This window comes from Xyrauchen texanus, chromosome 45 (genome assembly GCF_025860055.1).
Source record: "Xyrauchen texanus isolate HMW12.3.18 chromosome 45, RBS_HiC_50CHRs, whole genome shotgun sequence".
Taxonomy (NCBI): Eukaryota; Metazoa; Chordata; class Actinopteri; order Cypriniformes; family Catostomidae; genus Xyrauchen; species Xyrauchen texanus.
Window position 1 is genome coordinate 22,841,295 of NC_068320.1, and position 20,802 is coordinate 22,862,096.

Sequence of the window (20,802 nt, forward strand, 5' to 3'; positions counted from 1 at the left end):
TTAAACATGAGTGCTCTGTGTTTATGCTGGAGGAGTCACCTAACATCTGTGCTTGGCTCAAAAAAACAGAATGTGCTGACATGACCACTTTCCAGTTCCAGAAATATGTGTAATAATGAATTTATCATGGTTGTGATATAAAGGCTGTAGATTTGGGTTCTCCACATGAGGCTAATGAGCTGGAAATTCAAACTGTGGTTCATGATTTTAGACCGTTAAATAGGGAAAATCATTTCATTGGATGATAAGTGTTGTTACATATTAAGTGGAATATGTTCATGTGTGTAAACATGCAGAACTGACACATGTTAATGGTAATAAGTGGCTCTGTTTTTGTGGATTGATTAATGAAGTAATCTCATTAAGATGACTGTTGGGACTTCAATTCTCAATAGTGAAAAACTGCCATCTGCTGGAAGACTTTTGCATTGCCAGTCGTTCATAAATACAATAATAAAAAAAAAATTATAATAATAATGCACATTTAGCTGTTTTCATGTTTACATCAAACCACATACTTGTGTTTTAAGTAAAATATGTAGATTTTTATTATTATTATAAAAACTTTTTTTTTTACTTAAAATGTTTTAAACCCAAGGAAATGAATTGTACTTTTTTTAAAATGTTTAAAATGTTTACAAAGACTAAGTGGCCTAGAAAAATACTATTATATATTTTGGAAAATCTGAGCACAGTCTGTTATATTGTTGAGATCACTTCTGAAACTCTTGAGTGAGATTTGGGGGTTTTCAGGAGAGCAATCAGAGAAGCAGGAGATGATTTAATCTCATTGCGACCTATAAGAAACAATTAATATTTCAAATAGATCTCGTTTGTGATTTTTCTTTCTTATACAGTAACCTAATATATAAATAAGGCCTGTTAATCACGCATTAGGTGCCGATAATCTAAGGATTAATTGTAACTGTATTTTTGACACCATTCTCATTTTGCTTGCTTGAAATTGGGCATCTAACTTTGGCACATTGTTGAAAAGATCATTCTGAGTTCAATAGATTATCTCACTGACCCAGAATCGACACCTCCATTGCTGGCTGCTGAGTTTCCAGGCCAAAGGAAGCTAATTATATAACAATGGCTGACACGCATAAACATGAGGCTACTGTTCTGGCATCAGGAAATCAAATGTGGGTCAAGGTAGCTTCCTGTGCTTTATTTATTAAAAAAAAGACCTGAAAAGCCTGGTGTAGTTTTGGCATTATAGATATCAGAATTGCAACAGCAAAAATCTGTGAAGATGCTGTTTTTCGTGAGCAATGTGGCTCTGTGACAAAATAGCTGTAATCTGCACATTATATTTAACATGTCAAAACAATGCCATGCTTGAATGTGTGTTTACCTATTGCATCATTTGATGTTTTCTTTAAACCAAACAATGTGTGTTTAACCCTCAGAGACTCAAGCATAAAAACTGATGATGTATTTTCTTTTTTCCTCTCTCTCTCTCTTTGGTCATGTTTGTAGGAAGCCACTGATTATAAACTATTTTCATTTTTAAGCATATTTTGTTTTGGGGTGAATTTTGTGTGACTTCAGAAAACAATGGCAGTGTATGTGAAAATCAAACTGTTGTTCTAAAGTACGGTGTTTGTTTTTTTTAAACATTTTAAACCAGAATATTTTATTGTTTTATTGCAGGAAAAACAAACATTACAATTCTGTTACATTTGGTCTCTGAGTGTTAATCAGAATTTGTGACTTAAAAGATACATTTTGTATAGAAAAATAATGCACAGTGGGTATGTCCAGAATCACATGCTACTAAATTACTCTTTCCTTTTCTGCAGTAGATGAAAAATATGCAACATGCCTGGAATACCTGGATGATGACCTTCCATTTTCAGTGTGATGAATGAACTGGAACTTTTTTATTGGACTGCCAAAAGTTAAGATGCTTTACACAATATTAGATTAAAATTGAAAATAGCCTTTTTCAATATAACATTTTTTTTTTTTTTTATTGGAAGAGAAGATGGTAACATTTACATGCGACAAATACTATGTAATCATGTTTTCAGTGATGGAGATCGGAAGACAGCAAGTAGAGAAGAGACAAGAAGATGAGACAAAACAAAAAAGAAAAAAAAACTTTATGGTTATAAGTGTTAAAAGGTGTTAGTGTGTCATTTTTATGTATTTACTGTGTGGGCACATACTGGTTGATGGTTCAGTGTAGGTTTGTGTATGTGTGGGCAGTCTGTATGACAAAAAATCAATGAAAACAACCACAGCAGTAACAACAACATAAAAAAAATGAAAAACAATAATTATTATAATCTGATGGACTGCCCCATCTTATACTTTTGATTACTTTTTGTCTCAAAATTATGACTGAATCTAATAATAATGATTTTTTTATTATTATCAATTATGGCTAACTATTTAAAAATGTTGACGTTTTATCATAATTCTGATTTAGTATATCAGAATTATGACTTTTAACCTCTTATGACTTATTTTATTATTTCTACTTAACACTTGCCCTTAAAAAAAAAAGTTACTCAGAGGTCCATCGAGGACAAAAATGTCCGCGCCAAAAAACTGCCATATAAATGTTATATATTAATATTATTTTCCACTTAAAATTAGTAAAGAATTTATCCAACATCGGTCCTGATCAAAACTACCAAATATTCTTTCATTTTCAGGATTTTAACCCTTTAAATGCCCATTTGTTATATTAATGCCACTGTTGTTTTATTAACAATACAAAACAAAATAATTATTTTTCATATACTAAAATGCGAAGGGATAATTTGGAAATTTTGGAAAAAACTCTAATGCTTAAACATACATACAATACATTTCTCAACATAAACATATATAACACACTCTGACATCCATACGAACACACCCACACAATGTTAGCTGCATCATTTATTCAATTGGCCTGCAGTGCTCTATAATACAGCAAACAGAAAATAGGAAAAAAGCATGTATTTGCTCCATAGGATAAACATGAGAAAAATGGTGCCATCTGGTGGAAAATATATCAAATTAATATTTTGAAGCCAGGGCTCTGGAATGAAAGCATAATATCATAGAATTAAAGATGTTATGCTTTAATGGCACTAGGATCAAATATTGCACTTTTAATGAGTTTCATTGGGGACATTTAAGTCCTGAATGTCCCGAGTGTAACTATTTTGTGTACACGGTGTATAGATGTATTACAGGAAATGAGGTTGAAATATCAAAATTCCCCCAAAAATGCACGCCTTTGGCTAAATGTATGCCGTTGGCATTAACAGAGCCAAAATGATCGAAAAAACAAAAATGAAAATTACAAAAATATCCAGAAGGTCTCACAAGGGTAATGTCATAAATGTGACTGTGAATCTAATAATTTTGATTTATAAACTCATAATTAAGACATCTCATAATTGACTTGCCAAAGCACTTTTTTTTATCAATGTGTAGGAAATAGACATCCATAGGATCATGTGGGCCAATGGCAGTGTTAACCAACTGACCAAACCAACCAATGAAATCAAAGATCTGAAAACATGGATTAGGGCGGAGCAAATATAATGATTTTGCAAATCACTTCCTGTGCTGGGGCTTGTGGCATTCTTCTAAGGAAATGCTTTATCATTAATCTAATCCTTTAAACAATGGGTTTTGAAGATGTGTCCATGTCCGGCCCTGATCTGAATCTTACTGACCTGAAGATTGAAAACTAATCATAGGAGGCCACTTTGCGAAGTTATGTGCTGCAACAAGTAGGTGCCACAAGTTATTGACTGAACACATCTTTACCTCTGCATAAGAATGTCTAAAGTACCAGTCTAATGATCTATTAAAATCATGAGTTCAGTCGAGCTCCGAAAGTTTTTTGTTCTGATCTTTTTAAGTGGAACTGAAGCGGGAGCCAAGTAAAATATACTTTCAGAACGATGCCAAATTATCAATTGTATCATTCGTTTGAGTCGGTTCTACACAGGCAATTGCTCAAACGGGTTTGGCAAAACTCTGAATCGATTCCCAATTCACTCGGAATCATTCAGAATCCTCGGACGACTCACGCACTGACTGAATCATTTGGAGCGATGCACGTGGAGTTCTTTCAGTTCACTTCCATTTCGTTCCTTGTTCAGAAAGATATCTGGATTTTCGGTTTGTATCTTGACGAAATAAATGAAACAAATAAATTATTCGTTTGGTTATACTTGATGCTTATACGAAGCATTTCCCCAAATATCGTGCGTGTGTGTCGTGTAGGGATTTAGTGAGACAGTAGGCTGGCAGATGAGGTGGTAATTTAATTTCCATTTTTCTTAGTTTGCCAAAAAGACAGCAGTGTCAATAAGACTTATTCTCCAATAAATAATAGCGCTATGATTTTAATGATTTAAGTCATTTGCAACACCGACAAATACGTCGACTTCTGTTCTGTCATTGGGAACGCAAAAACAATAGGAAACCAGTTTGGTTTGTCGTGTTGCATTGGAGCATACATAGTCTGCGGTTTAGTGCATGTTACACATTAGCTGTGTGCAGAATTGCATACTACACTTCTGCAGTATAGAGAATGTACTAAATAGTATGCAGATTTTCTGAATGCGTGATTTTGCTCGTTTTAAAGGGACAGTTTTTTATTTTTTTATTGAAAGGATCCCCATTAGCTACAGCCGTGCTGCAGCTATTCTTCCTGGGGTGTTCACCACAATAAGTCTCCATTTACTCACCCTCATGTCATCTCAGATGTGCATGACTTTTCTTCTACTGAATAAATTTTTTTAGAAGTATATCTCCTCTCTGTTGGTGAATGGTGGCCAGAAATTTTTAAATGTCCAAAAAGCATTAACGTAATCCAAACGACTCCAGTGGTTTAATCATCTTAAGCGATTTGATTGATCTGGTTTTCACCAGCACCTATATTGAAGTCCTTTTTTACTATAAATTCTCTGACTAGTAGGTGGCGATATGCTCCAAAAACAAAACTTGATACTTCAACGCATTGCCAGTGGGCTAAGAAAAAAATTCTGAAAACGTATTAAAAATAAGTTTGATATTTTACTGGAAATATGACAATAAGAAACTGATTTTGCAATGTATCAGACTGTCATTTGTATCCTACGTGCTTTTTTACAAAACATTGGCAACTTGTTATACCAGCTTCAGTGAATTGATCTCCATGGCAACTATGAAGATTCCAGGAAGTGCGGTAAAGGTTTTTTTGTGTGTGTGTGGTGGTGATTTAGAATAGCTAAGGTTTCTGGTCTTATTAAAATGAATGAGTCATCTGAAACCATGGCAGATATTAAAGAACACGAACTAGCCCATTTGAATAGGGGACATCAACTTAATCTAATTTTATTTATTATTTTTAAATGTACAGCCTTGTCACTACAGTACAGTCCATACTTTAACATACACAAGATTCATAAATATACTATGAAATTCATAAGACCCACAAGTACACAGGCAAAAACAAAATTCTAGTAAACCCAATACCACTTAAATATAGACATAAATTAGAGTGTTGGTAGGATTAGTGAGTTCACAGTTGGCAAATATTATATTTTAAATCACAAACTCAGACTAGTAACTTTTCAGCTAGGAATGCAAATAATAAAAAGGTGTATGAGCAAGAAAATGAAGTTAAATTACAAAAACTTCCTAGAACTCGCCAACGTCAATCCTTTTGTCCCGAAACTTGTTCCTGGCCTTGGTTCTAGCTTTGAACGCAGCTGCATTGTAGAGGTGCTAAAAAATACAAAAGCAAACATGGTTATGGCACATGCAAAACACATTGTTAACTTCAAAAATGAAGTTCTATCATATATTGTAAAAGTGCTACATGTGGAAAACCTGTTGGGCAATTTAACATCGTGTCAGCATTCCACAATGGATCACTTTGCATAAATAAGTGAAAATTGTCTTTTGACACTTTCTGCTATGCTTTTTATGTGGAGGTCAAAGCCGTGCATAACACTTGGGTTTGAAGCGGTGATGAGTCATGTGAAAGAGCCTTTAGAAAGAAGTCCTCACTTACCCTCTCCAGTCTGGAACTCTTCATTGCTTTCAGAGCAGCAGAATCAATCAACATTGGCTGTCCCAGTTCAAACACGTCCCTTATGAACTCGTTTGCCTGCGATCAGAACAATCCAATTTTGTTCACAAAATTGCCTACAGAATCAACTAACAGGTATGTTCTTGACTTCATAGAGCTTTACCTGTAAGTGGTAGTTCATCCCAGTGCCAACAAACTCTCTGAACGCATCGTAAGTCCTCTTCCTCACCCAGCTGTCAATGACCATTCGCTCTGTGCCAAACCGGATGGTCTCAGATTGAAAATCTCCTTCCTGTTTCCAGACAGAGTGAGTGGTCAATGTCAGAACAACATTACCCATGATTCACTTGTTGTATTGTGTTAACCATGATAACCAATTCATTTATTGTCTGACCTCTACTGCTTTGAGGACATCTCTGAAAACAGATCTTTGCTTCCTCTTATCGCTCTTAGCTCGGTGTTTATTGCAGTCAGTGGCCAAATTGCTCAGCTTCTTACACAATGGCTCCCAGTCATCATATTCAAACTCCTGTGGAGGAACAAAAAAAAAAATTACACAAAGTTTCACAATCTTAATTACTTTTTTTTTTCTCCCCCCAATTTGGAATGCCCAATTCTCAATGCACTCCAAGTCCTCATGGTGGCGTAGTGACCCTGACGGAGGACAAATCTCAGTTGCCTGAACATCAGTGACGTCAATCCACGCATCTCATCACGTGGCATGAGTGTTACCGCAGAGACGTAGCGAGTGGAGGCCCATGCTATTCTCCGCGGAATCCACGCGCGCACAACTCCCCACGTGCCCCACCGAGAGCGAGAACCACACATTACAGTGACCACGAGGTGGTTACTCCATGTGACCCTACCCTCCCTAGTAACCATGTCAATTTGGTTGCTTAGGAGACCTGGCTGGAGTCACTCCGCACGCCCTGGATTCTAACTTGTGACTTCAGGGGTGGTAGTCGGCGTAAATACTCGTCAAGCTACCCAGGCCCCCAATCTTCATGACTCTTAACTAGTGGTGCACTAAATTTAACTGGCCAATGCCAAAATCTAGAAAGCAAAATGGCCCATACAGACAATTTAATTCAGAGCTGCCATGTAAGGTGCTAGCCTGCCATTGGGAGCAACTTGGGGTTCAGTGTCTTGCCCAAGGACACTTCGGCATGTGGAGTCATGTGGGCCAGGAATCTAACCAACAACCCTGCGATTGGCAGCCGATCCACTCTACCATCTGAGCCACAGCAGCCCAAACAACAAAAATATCCACTGATTTATTGACCAGGGCAAAATATTGGTCTAACTACTCTTAACTTGATGCGTAGCATTGGGCCTTTATCAAAACACACAAGCAAAACGAGTATTAACAAATGTGTAAATATTTTTAACTTTTCTTGTATATCTCACATTTCATTCAAATGTAACAATTTACGCAAAAACAGATTCATGGGCAATTTAGTTAAGTCATTTTTATTTGTATAGCACTTGTCAGAATACACAGTTACAAAAGCAGCTTTACAAACAAACAAGTCACTGGCTTAACCGTAAAAACTAATTCCATGCTTTCTGATGAGGTCACCAAAGGGAAGCATATACAAAAAAAAAAAAAGAAGAGGACCTAATACTGAGCCTTGTGGCACTCCATACATGTTGATCAAACATTTCCTAGTTTGCGCAGTCATAGTGGTCAGATAAATAGGACCAAAGTCATGCTAACGCCGGTCTACAAATATTGAATGCCAAGATCTAATGGCACAATGTGAGATGCAGCCACTGTCAGATGATTAAAGCAACACTGGCAAGCACAGTCTCTATACTATAATTTACCTAAATCTTGGCTGAAATTCTTCACAGATACTATCTCTTAAAGGGGTCATATAATGGTACATGCACTTTTTCAAGTTGATTGTACTGAAATGTGTGTTGGCTGTGCCTGTACACAACCATCCTATTATGATAAAAATCCATCCAGTGTTTGTTTTAATCTCCTTATATATTTTCCCCTGCCTCAAATCGAGCCGTTCGACCGCGTGACGTCACACGGTCGGACGCCCCTCCCAGGATTGTTGATTGACAGCAGTGTTTCAACACAGACCCGCCCTCGCTCGTGAGCGAGCTGTCAATCATAGTCAGTCATCATTGTTGATCCACTGGAGCAGAATGGCGCCCAAGCGATTGTGGGTGTTCTGTTCTTCGGTGTAATAACGAACACAGCAGTCATTTTGATTGTCCTAAATCTGAACCGCTGAAGACTCAGTGGCTGAATTTTGTTTACGATGGGAATATTCCCCACGAGCAACGTCAATGCTTTCATGTTTGCGCGAATCATTTTTCACCAGACTGCTTTATAAACGAGGGTCAGTATAAAGCTGGTTTTGCTAAGAAGCTGCTGCTGAAAAAAGATTCGGTACCAACTATTTATATTCCCTCTGCACCTCCAGAAGAAGTGTAACGTTTTATTAACCTTTATATTAATCTTTGCAAATCCCTTGCATGCTTCACAATGAATGTGGCTAATGTTTACACTCCGGGTACATTACGGCATGTTTTCCATAACGTTACGACGTTCAATATAATTCATAATCCCACGTTTATAATGAACAACGCGTTATGGTTATTGTGTTATTAAAAACTCTGTACGCAGGTATTACAGTTAACATGGTAACACTAAGTTACACCTGGTTTACTTGTATGTTACTGATTAAGAAGTAATGTCAAAAAAACAGTTATAACTGCATGAAGATGAATGGTAACACAATACTGGCAAAATACGGTTTACATCTTGCAAATGCATATGATTAAATAGTTTTTCAACATAAATCTGTCAACGAACATACATCAGTAACGTTAAACACATAGCATTTGTATCTCACTACTCTACCCTGCCAGTACATACAAAAATAGATCAAAGTGACATTACGTTAACAAACCATTCAGAAACGTCCTGTTCGAGCCTTAATTGTCGAACTTCTTCGGGGCCGTCATCTTGTTCCGGGTCCGACTCCGGTTCAAATTGGTATGGTTGCACTACAGATGTGTCCTCAGACTCCCGCTGCCATTCTCTCTCCAAAATATACCCTCAACTGTTGTCAAGGCAACACTCCACGTGCGTGGTGTCAAAAACGCCCCCAGAACGGAGGGGCGGGGTGACCAAAGCTCATTATCATTTAAAGTCATATGCACTGAAACGGCGTGCTGAAAACAGAGCTGTTTTTGAGCAGGTAAAATTAGTGTTTTCTTAAAATACTAATGAGAATTTTTAATAAAAGTATATTACAAAGTTTTCATTTAGACCCTAAAGATTCATATTAACTTGTACAAAAATGGCATTATATGACCCCTTTAAATTAAAAATAACAATTGGGGAGGACAGTTAACTTTCTATTATTAGACATAAACGGGAGATTTGAGATCAATGTTTTTTTGATAAGCTGTTTGATAACTGCCTGCTTGACAGTCTTGGGACATAGTCTTTCTAAAAGACAGTGAGTTAGTAATATTGAGAAGAGGTTTTACAAATTAGAAACATCGCTTTCAGTAGCTTAGTGAATTAAGACATTTTTTTTGCTTGAATTTCATATGAGGTCCGTGGAGTAAATGAGACTTACCGGGTCAACATCTCTGATAAGCTCAAACAGAAGGGCAATGGTCTCTCCAGCCGCAATCCTCATGTTAACATCATCATTCTCCAGCAGTTGCAGCAATTTTGCCAGATGTCTGTAAATGGTAGCGTGTACTTGTCAGAATTAAACTGCATACTGTAATTTAACCATCATCAAGGCCTAAAAACATTTTTCCAGAGCTGGTAAGCACTACAGAACGTACTTTTGTGCCATGGCTCTGATGTGGCTGCCGGTGCAGATGGTAAGCAACAGTGCCCAGGACAAGAGAGAATTGGTGTGGAGCTGGGTGGTTTGAGGGCTTACAGAATGTCTGCTTCCATCCTCCCTGATGTATGAATGGGTAAAGAGGCTCTCAAAGCACTCCATAGTGGCTGATACATCCTGGAGGTGACGAAAACATAAGTGAGTCAGTCATGATATTCTTGGAGGGTTCTACATCAAAGTGTTCAGAGAAAATTACTTTGGATGTTTCATTAGGGTTTGACCATGCCATTTCAGTCAACATGTTCTTGATCTTGTAGTGTTTGGATTCACTGGCAAATAAAGTGAATGGCAGCAAGACTAGTAAGATCGAGTAATTTGTGAAGTCCAGATAAATATAAGCTTTCGATGTTTTCAATAAGAATTTTTTTTTTCTTACCAATTGATTGCTAGTAACTAATTCACATTTTTTGATTGTATCTTGGTTAAAAATATATACTCTCAAAGTACTTGCAAGAAATTGTTAAGTCATTAATTTTAATTATATAAATGTTTTTTTTTCCTTTTTTGGGGATCGTTAAACCCATTTTTGCAGGTATAAATCTTTGATGGACGTATACACATGCTATAAAATCAGTGAACATGCTGTAATTAAAAGTTGGGCAAAATCTTCTGCCGTTTTCCAGTGTCCATATATATATAAGGATCAAATGGGGTTGTGAACAATGCTAATGCATTATTAGACAATACATACAGAAAAAATTTAAAATTGCAAAGTTTGATTTAAGTTTAAAATCTAAAAAAAAAAATCAGTCTGTTACGCACGTACACGCCGAGTCTCGGGCTGTTTTCACTTGATACTGGTTCAGATTACAGCAAGTGTGCATTTTCGGGCGATGCAAAGGCATACTGCAGCTTGCCCAAATCTCTCCCACACCTGATTCACCACTTGCAGGTGAAGTTTTAATTCTCTGTACAGAAAATCCGCTCCCCGTGTTTATTATGCCCGGGACATGAGTCGCACATAATAAGTGTGCACTGCTACACACAATCAGTTTCTGTGCTAGGATGTGCAGTCAAGTTAAGTGTGTACCTCCTGGAAATTTATATATGCTAATTTTAGCCTCAGGAAGTGGAGAAAACAAAAACGTATACTGCATTAATATGTTAATGTCCCCAGACACATCACAAAGGTTCCACCCCATTCAGTTCGGAACTCGCATGGAGCTGAATAACATGTCAGAATCTAATTTCAAACTGGTAAAATGCATAAAGCTTGACAGCTTTAATAAATATGCAATATATACAACTATTGTTCTATACCATTTGTTGGTCCAAGAACAATCCACATGTAAACAACTATTTCTCCCTTTTCCCCAAATTGCTATACAGAGCCATTTTAGAGGCTGTGGCTCCATTTTAAAACATACTAGGGATGTAACAATACACAATTAATTTTTATTTGTATAGCACTTTCACAATACACAATTTCAAAGCAGCTTTATGGAAAATCATGCCTTTGTCTAAAAGCCCCTATCGAGCAAGACAACATTGACAGTTGACATTTAAATGTTGGTTAGTGGGGAGAAAAAAAATTATGAGGAACCTGACCTATGGCTTTTGATAAATGTATATATGCCAATATTATTTAGCGGTTTAAGCAAAAATCAATCAGCACACAGTGCAATTATTTATCTGAATATTTAGGAATACAAGAGATGTAATGCTATAACTGTACAGAGAGAAATGGGAAGACAAACAACGCTAAAAATACGAGACGTCACATAAATTGACTCAAAACATTAATATAAAAAACAGACAATTACTATAGATGCAAAATAGATCTGCGTATACATGATATCAGTGCAAGCAGAATGATAGCATCTGTGTGCATGTGTGTGCACGCACTGGCATGTTCACTCAGTCCAGTCTTTAGGCACAGCGCTACGATGTGACATCTAGATTTAAAAATAAGTCTCAAGGACTTTTGCAGCCTGACAGAATTCCACCACTTACCATGATATCATCTTCTGCCACAAGAGTGCAGAGGCCTAAACTTGTTGCACACTGGAACACAAGAAAAGATTTCATGTTTGAGAAAATACTTACATTTCCAAATGGGCTAAAGTGGAAGAAAATTAGTGCTTACAGCTTGTCTGGCCTGAATGTTAGCTGCTCCATCATTGAGAATGGTCTTAAATACAGGTTTAAGGGTCTTAAAAACCTCTTCGCTCTCAATTCCAGAACCCAGCTGGATGCACAGGAGACATGCCAGTGAGGCTGCAGCACATTGTTCCACCCCCTTACCTGAAATACAGCGAACACAAACGGAAACCACAACAAATAATAAAAAAAAAGTTATTACTTGCACGTTATTCTGCCATCTAAAGAAAACAATCTAGTTCCAAACTTGAAAAACAATTAAATCAAACCTTTTTTTAAGCAGCGCTCGATGCCATCTGTGATGGTCATCCTTCTCTCGGAAATAAACTCGTACAGTATTTTGGTTGCCATGGCAGTCTTTAGTCCATCAAGGGCACCTTGCCTGGTCTTGGCACTAAAAACAGAACATAATTACTCAGTTCAGAGCACTGCAAGAAGAAATAAGGTTTAGCAGGTACAATAAATCCCACATCAAAAGGAAAACTAAAATGTTATTAGTTCATTCTGAACAAACTGTAAATTCTTTCAGAACAGTATGAAACACGAACCTTTTATCCACAGTGCTGTCAATGTACGCCTTCAGTTTATACTGGAAGTCCTCTTCAGCAGTTTCTTCAATTTCACCAGCTGTCAGCCAGAGAGAAGGGACAACAATCATCATAACATGCATTCATCTCTTATTTCTGGTATCTCTAGGCATGTGAAACAGCTTTCTACAAGCCTATGTTTATACATGCTGAACCATTTAAAAGAAATGCAGCATGCTTTTTTGTATTCAAGATACATGATTTAGTTCAATTGATTATGGCAATAAGGGGAGTGCGTTTTGGTAATGGTCCATTCAAATTTTCTGATTAAGAGTACTGTGTTGTACACATCCTGTGTGTACGCAACATGTATTCCTCAACATATAGAACCGATGCAAGTTGCTGACCCCCTCTTAACCCACTGAATGGCACTGTAAAGGATCATAAAATATACACGAGTACAATTTTGGTACATTTGCATGTAGTTGTTACTAGACCTTGATCATAGTACTCAGGGACTCATCCCCTGAAAATACACACCTTCCTCTGCCACACTGGTTCGGTCACTGAGGCTGCTGCAGTGACTGAGGGTCTCGATGGATGCATCTTCATCACTAAATGACTGGACATTTCCCTGTTGTCCCGCTGCAACCAGGAAAACAAAATTTACTTAAAAGGGGTCATATACACATTTAAAAATTCCCCTTGTTTTTTTACAACCCTACCTTTTTCCACACTTTTTCTGACCCACTGCAGGAACTAAAGCCTGTTTGAGGTACTTTTAAAGTACCTTTAACCCACGATGAACGGTGGTTCCTCTTAGCTGTTTAAAGGGACTTTTTAGCTCTTACTTGGGGGTAGGTACTTTTTGGGAGAAGAGGGAATGTGGGAGGTGCTGCAACATGCGATTGCTCAAACAAGTGTAATACACAAAGCAATGAGAAACGGCAATAGCTGACAGCCACCATGAGTAAACTGAGGACGCAAGAATGCACGATATTTTTGTAAAATTTCGTACTACACAGCGTTTCGAAAGTTCAAGTTTGGTTTAGTCTTACCTGCGAATCCATGGAGAGGACACTTGAATATAGATCGATGCCTGACCTTATGGCACAATTCAAAGTATACATATTTCAAAACAGTGTGTTTTGTTGCAGGAAAGAGAGTAGACAATATATTAGTGTATAATAGCCTGTGAGTTTTCCAAACTGGACACGTTTGATGCAGTCCGAATACGAGTGTGATTGTTCCAGACGCATGTGGACCAGAGTACAGATTGCTTTCTTATGTGAACCGTCCCACAGTTCCATTGCAACTGAACTCAGACCCCCTCTGAAAGGTAGTATCAGATTTGGGAACAGTTTTTTTTAACATTTTTTCACACTAATCGTTTTGGACGAACACACACAAGGTTTGGAAACAATTGCACAAAACGAGCCAAGTGTGATAACACTCTTTGACCAAGATTGTCTGGGATGTTAAAATAAATTTAAGTCTTACATGTGGGGTTTAGAGATATATAGAAGTATACATACTTCTTAAATAATGACTGGCAGCCAAAGTTTCTGAACTATGGATATCATTATTTAAGAAGCATGTATACTTTATAAGTTCAGTAAATTAACTTTATTTGGGGAGGACATTGAGTTTTTAAAAAGTAATATTCTCAGAGTACATTAAAATTCCTAATTTTAAGTCATTTTAAAGATAACATTTTGTAACGACGCTTGCATGGTAATTAAAATATTATCTAACTAAACTCCCACATTCATATGCGAGCTTCAATGAACGGTCACATCTGAAGATATGGTGCCACGTGTTACCAGCACGACATGTGTAGAAGGTACAAAGTGTCTCGTATGGTTTGACAAGGTCACCGGGCACAGTGACAGCTACATTTGAGCTTATACAAACAAAAGGGCCTCTATATGGCATTTCTCAGACAAATGTAAACAAGTCTAGATTTTGAAGAGCACCACACTATATATGGCACAGACTGTACATTCAACACAGACTGATTTATATTAAAGTCTAGAGCTGAAATATTTAGACTTCATGTTCCTTGTTCCTTCCGGTGTCTTTTAATTTTTCGCAAAACGGGACTGATATTATATAAGCGAGAATGAGCAGTGTGACAGCATAGCCTGAATTATTCTCATATTTACAAAAAAAACTATTGCTAACTTCCTCCTGCATAACATTTCCCCCTAAAAGGAAATAAAGATTAATACATTCTCTTTGTCATTCAATTTGGGTAAACAACCTTAAAAAACACAACACATTTTGATAATTTGATTTTAATAGCGTGTCATTGTTAATCATATTATTGCATTATATAATCGTCCCTTTTTAAAACAAATTCAGAAGTTAGTATTTATGTAAAATACGTTTATCAATTTGACTAACCGTAAATTTATATCAATTCGAAGGAAATAACATCCCCCTAAAGCAAATGAAACATTTAGAAACACAAATGGGCATTTTGTATTGTCCATGAATCGCACTGTGCATTATTCTTTTGTTTGTGTTAAAAGAAAGACACCCTCGGCTGTCAAAAAAGCAGGCCGTCAACTCATGGATGTTGTAGTTTTCTTGCCTACATGTTAATGGCCGAGCGCCATGTCAAGAACTACAAATCCCATATCATACTGCAAAACAAATAACCGGTCATCTCCAGACTTTCCAGCCTACTTACCTCTGCCGCTCCTTTTGTTGCCTCGTGGCATCTTGATTAAACGCGTATTTCCGCAACTAAAATCAACCGATACACGACCAGTTTTTACTATAATGTATTTTAAGTTGAGTGTGTTCCAATGGCACAGTGAAAAGGAAGGTATTAAAAGCGATTCCGGTGTAAGACTTGGAGCGCAAACGAAACATTTTCCCTCTCAAACTAGGGCTGCGTCTGTGCGCGGCCGCGAAGTGGTTTTATACGGCCGATGATCACGTGTTTAAAAAGGCGTTACCTCACATGGGGTCTGGCCAATAGTGTAACTGGCCGCGTAGACGTAACTACTTCTGGTGATTTTGTATTGATTTCGGCTGTCATGTCCTCGTGCGGGTACACGTGTACAACTGATAAATAATACAGCACATGTATAATCGATTTTTTTGGATAATTGGTTTAAGGTTTAACTATACATTTTATGGTTAAACTTTAAACAAATGATAAAAATTTACAAACTGCCTTGAGTCCACAACATGTCCAACGAAGCAGCACTCCTTCCTTGCACATGTTGTGGACTCAAGGCAGTTTGTAAATTTTGACCAGCTGACTGACAAAATATTTATAAATTATTAACATGTTCTACAGGACTATAGTATAGGCTGATATGTGCTGTGTTCTTTCTAATCAAATCACTATATTGTCACTACATCATGAACACAAGTGCAATGATGAGTGAAAAACTTACATGATCCACACATTACAGCATTATACATATAAAGAAGAATACATAAAATGAACATTACAACAATGTACAATACACACAATATAAACACAATATTTGATATACAAATAAACAGGCTCAGATATGCAGGATTAATGCTTAGTATACTATGTAAATTTATTCAAATGTATTATTTATATCAGTATGTCAATCAAACATTTATTTGCTCTATCATGAGAAAGAGGCAACCATATACCAGTGATACAGAACATTTCAAAGATCTTTAATTTGGATTTTGATGTCAGATATTAGCTACATTAGTACGTTAAGAAAATGTGAATATTGATTCCCCTTGCAAAACTTGCCACCATGATGCTAGGGCGTTGAGATTGTTTGCCAGGGTGTTGGTATGCAGTTGTAAAGGTCTTTTCAGTGGTTCTCTGTGTATTGCTATGCGGTTGCTAAGGAATTGCTAGGTGGTTGCTAGAGTGTTTTGAGGTTTTGCTTACTGGCTTAAATCAATCAAACCCACCCGAAGATATTCCGGGTAGGGTTGCACCAGCTGTGCGTAAGTTCTCATGTATAAGTTGGGACGTAAAGTTCACACTAAGGGCTTAGTAACTACTACTAGTTAGTTTGTAACTTCAGTCAGTGCTTAATTTGGTTGCACCACCTGTTCTTAAGGCAAGACGTAACTAGTAGGACATAAGCTCTCCGTAAAGTAATGCGTAGTCACATATTATGACGTTTACCAGTATTTATCCAATAAGCAGCATTACATTTGTACACAGAAGTATTAAAAAAGCTGTGCATTTCAGTTTCATCTCATTGCGGTTGATGTTCAAACCTTGTAACCCATACATTTCAGCTGTAATAAATTATATCCCCATTAAAATACGATACGTATAATAGTAGCTACATTTGATAAATCAGTAGATTTGCCCTGTGTAAATAACAATAACAGGAACTGTATCTAAAATAAGGGGTGATAAATACTAATACAACAGACATTAAATGAGTCTGCTTTTTTATTCCAATCATTACTCCTGGTCTGAGGCTTCCGTAAATATTTAGTTTATACGTAGGGCTACGTCATACCTAAATTTAATGGTGCAATGCTCAAATATTTAGTAGTGTGCAAATTGTGACTTAGTGCCCATTATAGCTTGTACAACCCCCTAGATATGTCTCAGGGGCTGGTTGCACCAGCTATATGTAAGCTACAACTTAGCCTAGTTGTGGCATAAATGGGCAATAAGTCACAATTTACACACTACTATATGAGTTAATGTTTTTACATTTACACTCGTTTACATTTACCAGAGAGAAAAAAAACGTAATTTTAAGCGGCTCTTCAGCATGAAACTGTTCTAATAGTGCAGTTTTCAGGGTGCGTCGCCCAATGTGAAGTTTCAACACATTCGAAATATATATATATATATGATATTAAAATGAATAAATGTCTACTTTTCCAGCCTGTTGTATTAGTTTTTTTTGATCACCCCTTATTTATTTTAGATACAGTTCCTAGATTTTGTTATTTACAAGGCAAATATACTATTTATCAAATCTACTTTTATTACGTATCATATTTTAATGGGGATATAATTAATACAGCTGACATTTACGTGAGCAAACAAGGTTGGAACATCAAGTTCATGGCTTTTTAACACTTCTGTGTACAAGTTTTAAGGCTGCTTATTGGATAAATACAGGTAAATGTCATATTATGCATCTACGCATTACTTTACGGAGAGCTTACGACCTACAAGTTAAGTCTTGCCTTAAGAACAGGTGGTGCAACCAAATTAAGCACTGACTTAAGTTACAAACTAACTTGTAGTTACTAAGCCCTTAGTGTGAACTTTATGTACCAACTTACATGAGAACTTATGTATAGCTGGTGCAACCCTACCCAGGTCCTTCCTCCAGTGAAAATCTATGGGTGCCAAAGTTTAATACTTAGAGTTAGGGGGTTAGTCAATCCATAACCCAAAGTATGAGCTAACTAAATAACTACTCTAACTAAATCTCAGTATTACAGACAACACAATCAGGATCTTTAATTGGGATACCACTAGAGGGAGCTCATTCAAAATAATTCCCCATGATAAAATTAAACAGCTGGCGCTGATGTTTGGAGTGATCTGACATTGCTGCATAATTTATAAAAGAATCCTTTTGATGACTCAAGGTCAGTCAAATCAAATTTAGGTCAAAGCCATTCACAACCCGGTTTCCAATATGAATTCAGTGCATAACTGGATTAACAATATTACAGGCATACGATGGGTTTTCTGTGGTGTACATCATCAAACTGTTTTTCCATCTGACCTGTGGATTATTTGAAATGACAGATCAAAGAAGAATATTGCTATTACTTTGTCTGACAGATAGAGTTCCTGGAAATGAAGGGTTAATGATGCAGTTTTTCTCACATTAGATATCCACTGTGAAGAGGTTTAATATTTCATGCCATTCTCAACAGGTTTTTCTACCCCAGTATGATTATTATGTCATAAAAGCCTTTTAAGGACATCTATTCACCTGAGTGAGCCTTGTATACATGTATTTGGGTGAATAAGTTCAGCCTGAATAAACAGATCCTTTTTGTGTTTGTCCTCAGTGGTCCAGGCACGTTCTTCCCACAGAGAGCGTTACTCAGCAGCCTAGCGCCACATGAATGCAAATAATATGGGGGTGAAAAACAGGCAGAAAAATAGGTTGCGAAGGGATGATGGGTTTAAATATATATTTGCCCCATCTGCAACTTCTGTTTTATAATTGATAACACACCCTGGGGCTCTGTACATTTGCATTTCTTTAGATCTTTTTAACTTCATTAAAATCATTCGTTGGAAGTCAGGTGTATGTGAAGGCATCTCAACAGGGTTTCTACCTTAGATTTATACATATATATATATATATATATATAATTTAATTAATATAGTCTCTTTAAACAAACTTAAACATTTTGGTTTTCCCACCATATTCCCTTAATTTAAAATGACATCAATAAAAAAAGCTAAATGATTGAATTTATTTTGCTTTGATTTTCTGAATTTATGTTTTACGCATGATGCCATTGACAACAAATGCTACTTGAGAAATTCATTAAAACATTAATGAACATGAAGTGGAAGGAAATAACAGAGTGCATGAGGTGTCTGCCAATTCAGTGAGATGTGAAAACCTCACACATCAGCACAGGTCAGGGAATTAAAATGAGTTGAAAAACAGCAGAGGATATTTTAACACAACCTAAACATCTGGCTTTCTTTTGGTACCTTATTAGGACTTTACCAAACACATATTCTGACCTTCAAAGTTTTCAAACATTTGATCAATTTACTAGATGCTTTGACTGTTCAAAATGTTTTCTTTTATTACTATTTAAGGATTACTGTTGGTTCAATACAAGTTAAGCTCTTTCGACAGCATTTATGGCATAAGACTACCACTAAAAATATTTTTGACTTGCATGGCCTTTTCTTTAAAAAAGAAAAACTCTGTGTTTCAGTGAGGCACTTACAATTGAAGTCCATGCATGGGGCCAATCAGTAAACATTAAAATACTCACTGTTTCCAATGTATAGTCACAAGATATTAACAAGATGCACGTTAACGTGATTTAAGTGTGATAAAATCACTTACTAACCATTTCTGTGTAAAAGTATAGCCAATGTTGCAACTTCGTTGCCATAACGATGTAATGTGATATCAACAACCCTAAAATTAAAGTAAGATGACCTTTGAAACAATTTTACAGCTCAAATAATACATGAGTTTTAACAGAAGAATTAATGTAAGTGCTTTTATAAAATTATAAGCTTCACATTTCTGATTATAAACCCTCCAAAATTTGGCCCCATTCTCTTCCATTGTAAGTGCCTCACTGTATCCTAAATTTTTGCTTTTTAAAAAAGGGCGGATGAGTCAATAACAAATGTATTTTTTTTTTTTTTTTTGTGGTAATCAACATTACATCACAAAAGCTGGCGATTGAGCATAATTTGTATTTAGTCTGCTATTGTTGTTCCAGAATAAAAGTCTGACCAGTGTTCATTATTATGAATCTTGTAAGTGGGCGTTCACACATAATGCTGTTTTTTTGTTTTTTTTTGTTTCATGTTTGCTGCTTCAACCAATGCTATAATGGCATTTCAGCTGAATAAAAACACTTGACTATTGGCTTGACTGCTGCTCTGCCTAGCTATATTGGCAGAATTGAACTCTAAACCTAAACCTATAGCAAGTTATTACATTTTGATTAAAGATTAGGATCATAAAATAAAAATAATGGATGAATCATTTACCATAAGACCAGGAACATGCATTAAGGAAATAATATCCTCATTGTATGTTTTGGTTTTGTTGATGCGAGTACAAGGTGTTATCTTGGCAGTGTGTTTGTTACCCTTTTCCAGTTTTCCACCCCACATGCTGTTTTTCCTGGGCATCGATTCAGATTTTTAGAACTTCAGGACAGACAACTAAATGAATTTCATTTCCTCCACCACTTCCTCCCCCTCACATTTTGTTCCTTTCTTCTTTTAGCCTTGAAGTAGGTTGGAAAATGTTGCCAAGCTAGTTCTCTAAATGGGTTAAAATGCCTCCTGAAGAGCTTTTTCAGCCGAAAGGGCCTTAAATGTCAAAATTTGTATCAGTGAGTGGAAGCAAATTTTCTGTTTTCAATTTACTTTATTCGTTTTTTGAAACTTGATACGTTTTCGTTTTCCTGATAAAGCTCTGTGAAAATGACTAGCAATAATGCTGGTATCAGTGCCAACACCAGAATTGCTAGATGATGTGATTTGTATCCTCACACTTTTGAACGAATGTGTTGAAAACTATTGTAGACT

General features: G+C 36.5%; 1 protein-coding gene across 1 annotated transcript; it reads right to left on the bottom strand.

Moving 5' to 3' along the window:
* Positions 1 to 5,318: 5,318 nt before the first annotated feature.
* LOC127637746 (interferon-related developmental regulator 1-like) lies at positions 5,319 to 15,455 on the bottom strand. Its single transcript, XM_052118995.1, has 12 exons — positions 15,247 to 15,455; positions 13,092 to 13,196; positions 12,573 to 12,651; positions 12,294 to 12,418; positions 12,011 to 12,168; positions 11,878 to 11,928; positions 9,863 to 10,041; positions 9,646 to 9,754; positions 6,432 to 6,566; positions 6,201 to 6,329; positions 6,020 to 6,115; positions 5,319 to 5,730 (listed from the first exon to the last, which is right to left on the bottom strand). Exons 1-12 carry the CDS (start codon positions 15,275 to 15,277, stop codon positions 5,644 to 5,646), a joined length of 1,284 nt encoding a protein of 427 aa, XP_051974955.1. The 5' UTR covers positions 15,278 to 15,455; the 3' UTR covers positions 5,319 to 5,643.
* Positions 15,456 to 20,802: the final 5,347 nt, after the last annotated feature.

Excerpts from the sequence above, each read along its gene's own strand:
- LOC127637746 (XM_052118995.1), bottom strand. The coding sequence starts at position 15,277 with ATGCCACGAGGCAACAAAAGGAGCGGCAGAG. Across the intron at positions 6,567-9,645 it reads TTATCAGAGATGTTGACCCG|GAGTTTGAATATGATGACTG; the intron begins GTAAGTCTCATT and ends GTTCCTCCACAG. Across the intron at positions 6,116-6,200 it reads GGATGAACTACCACTTACAG|GCAAACGAGTTCATAAGGGA; the intron begins GTAAAGCTCTAT and ends TTCTGATCGCAG.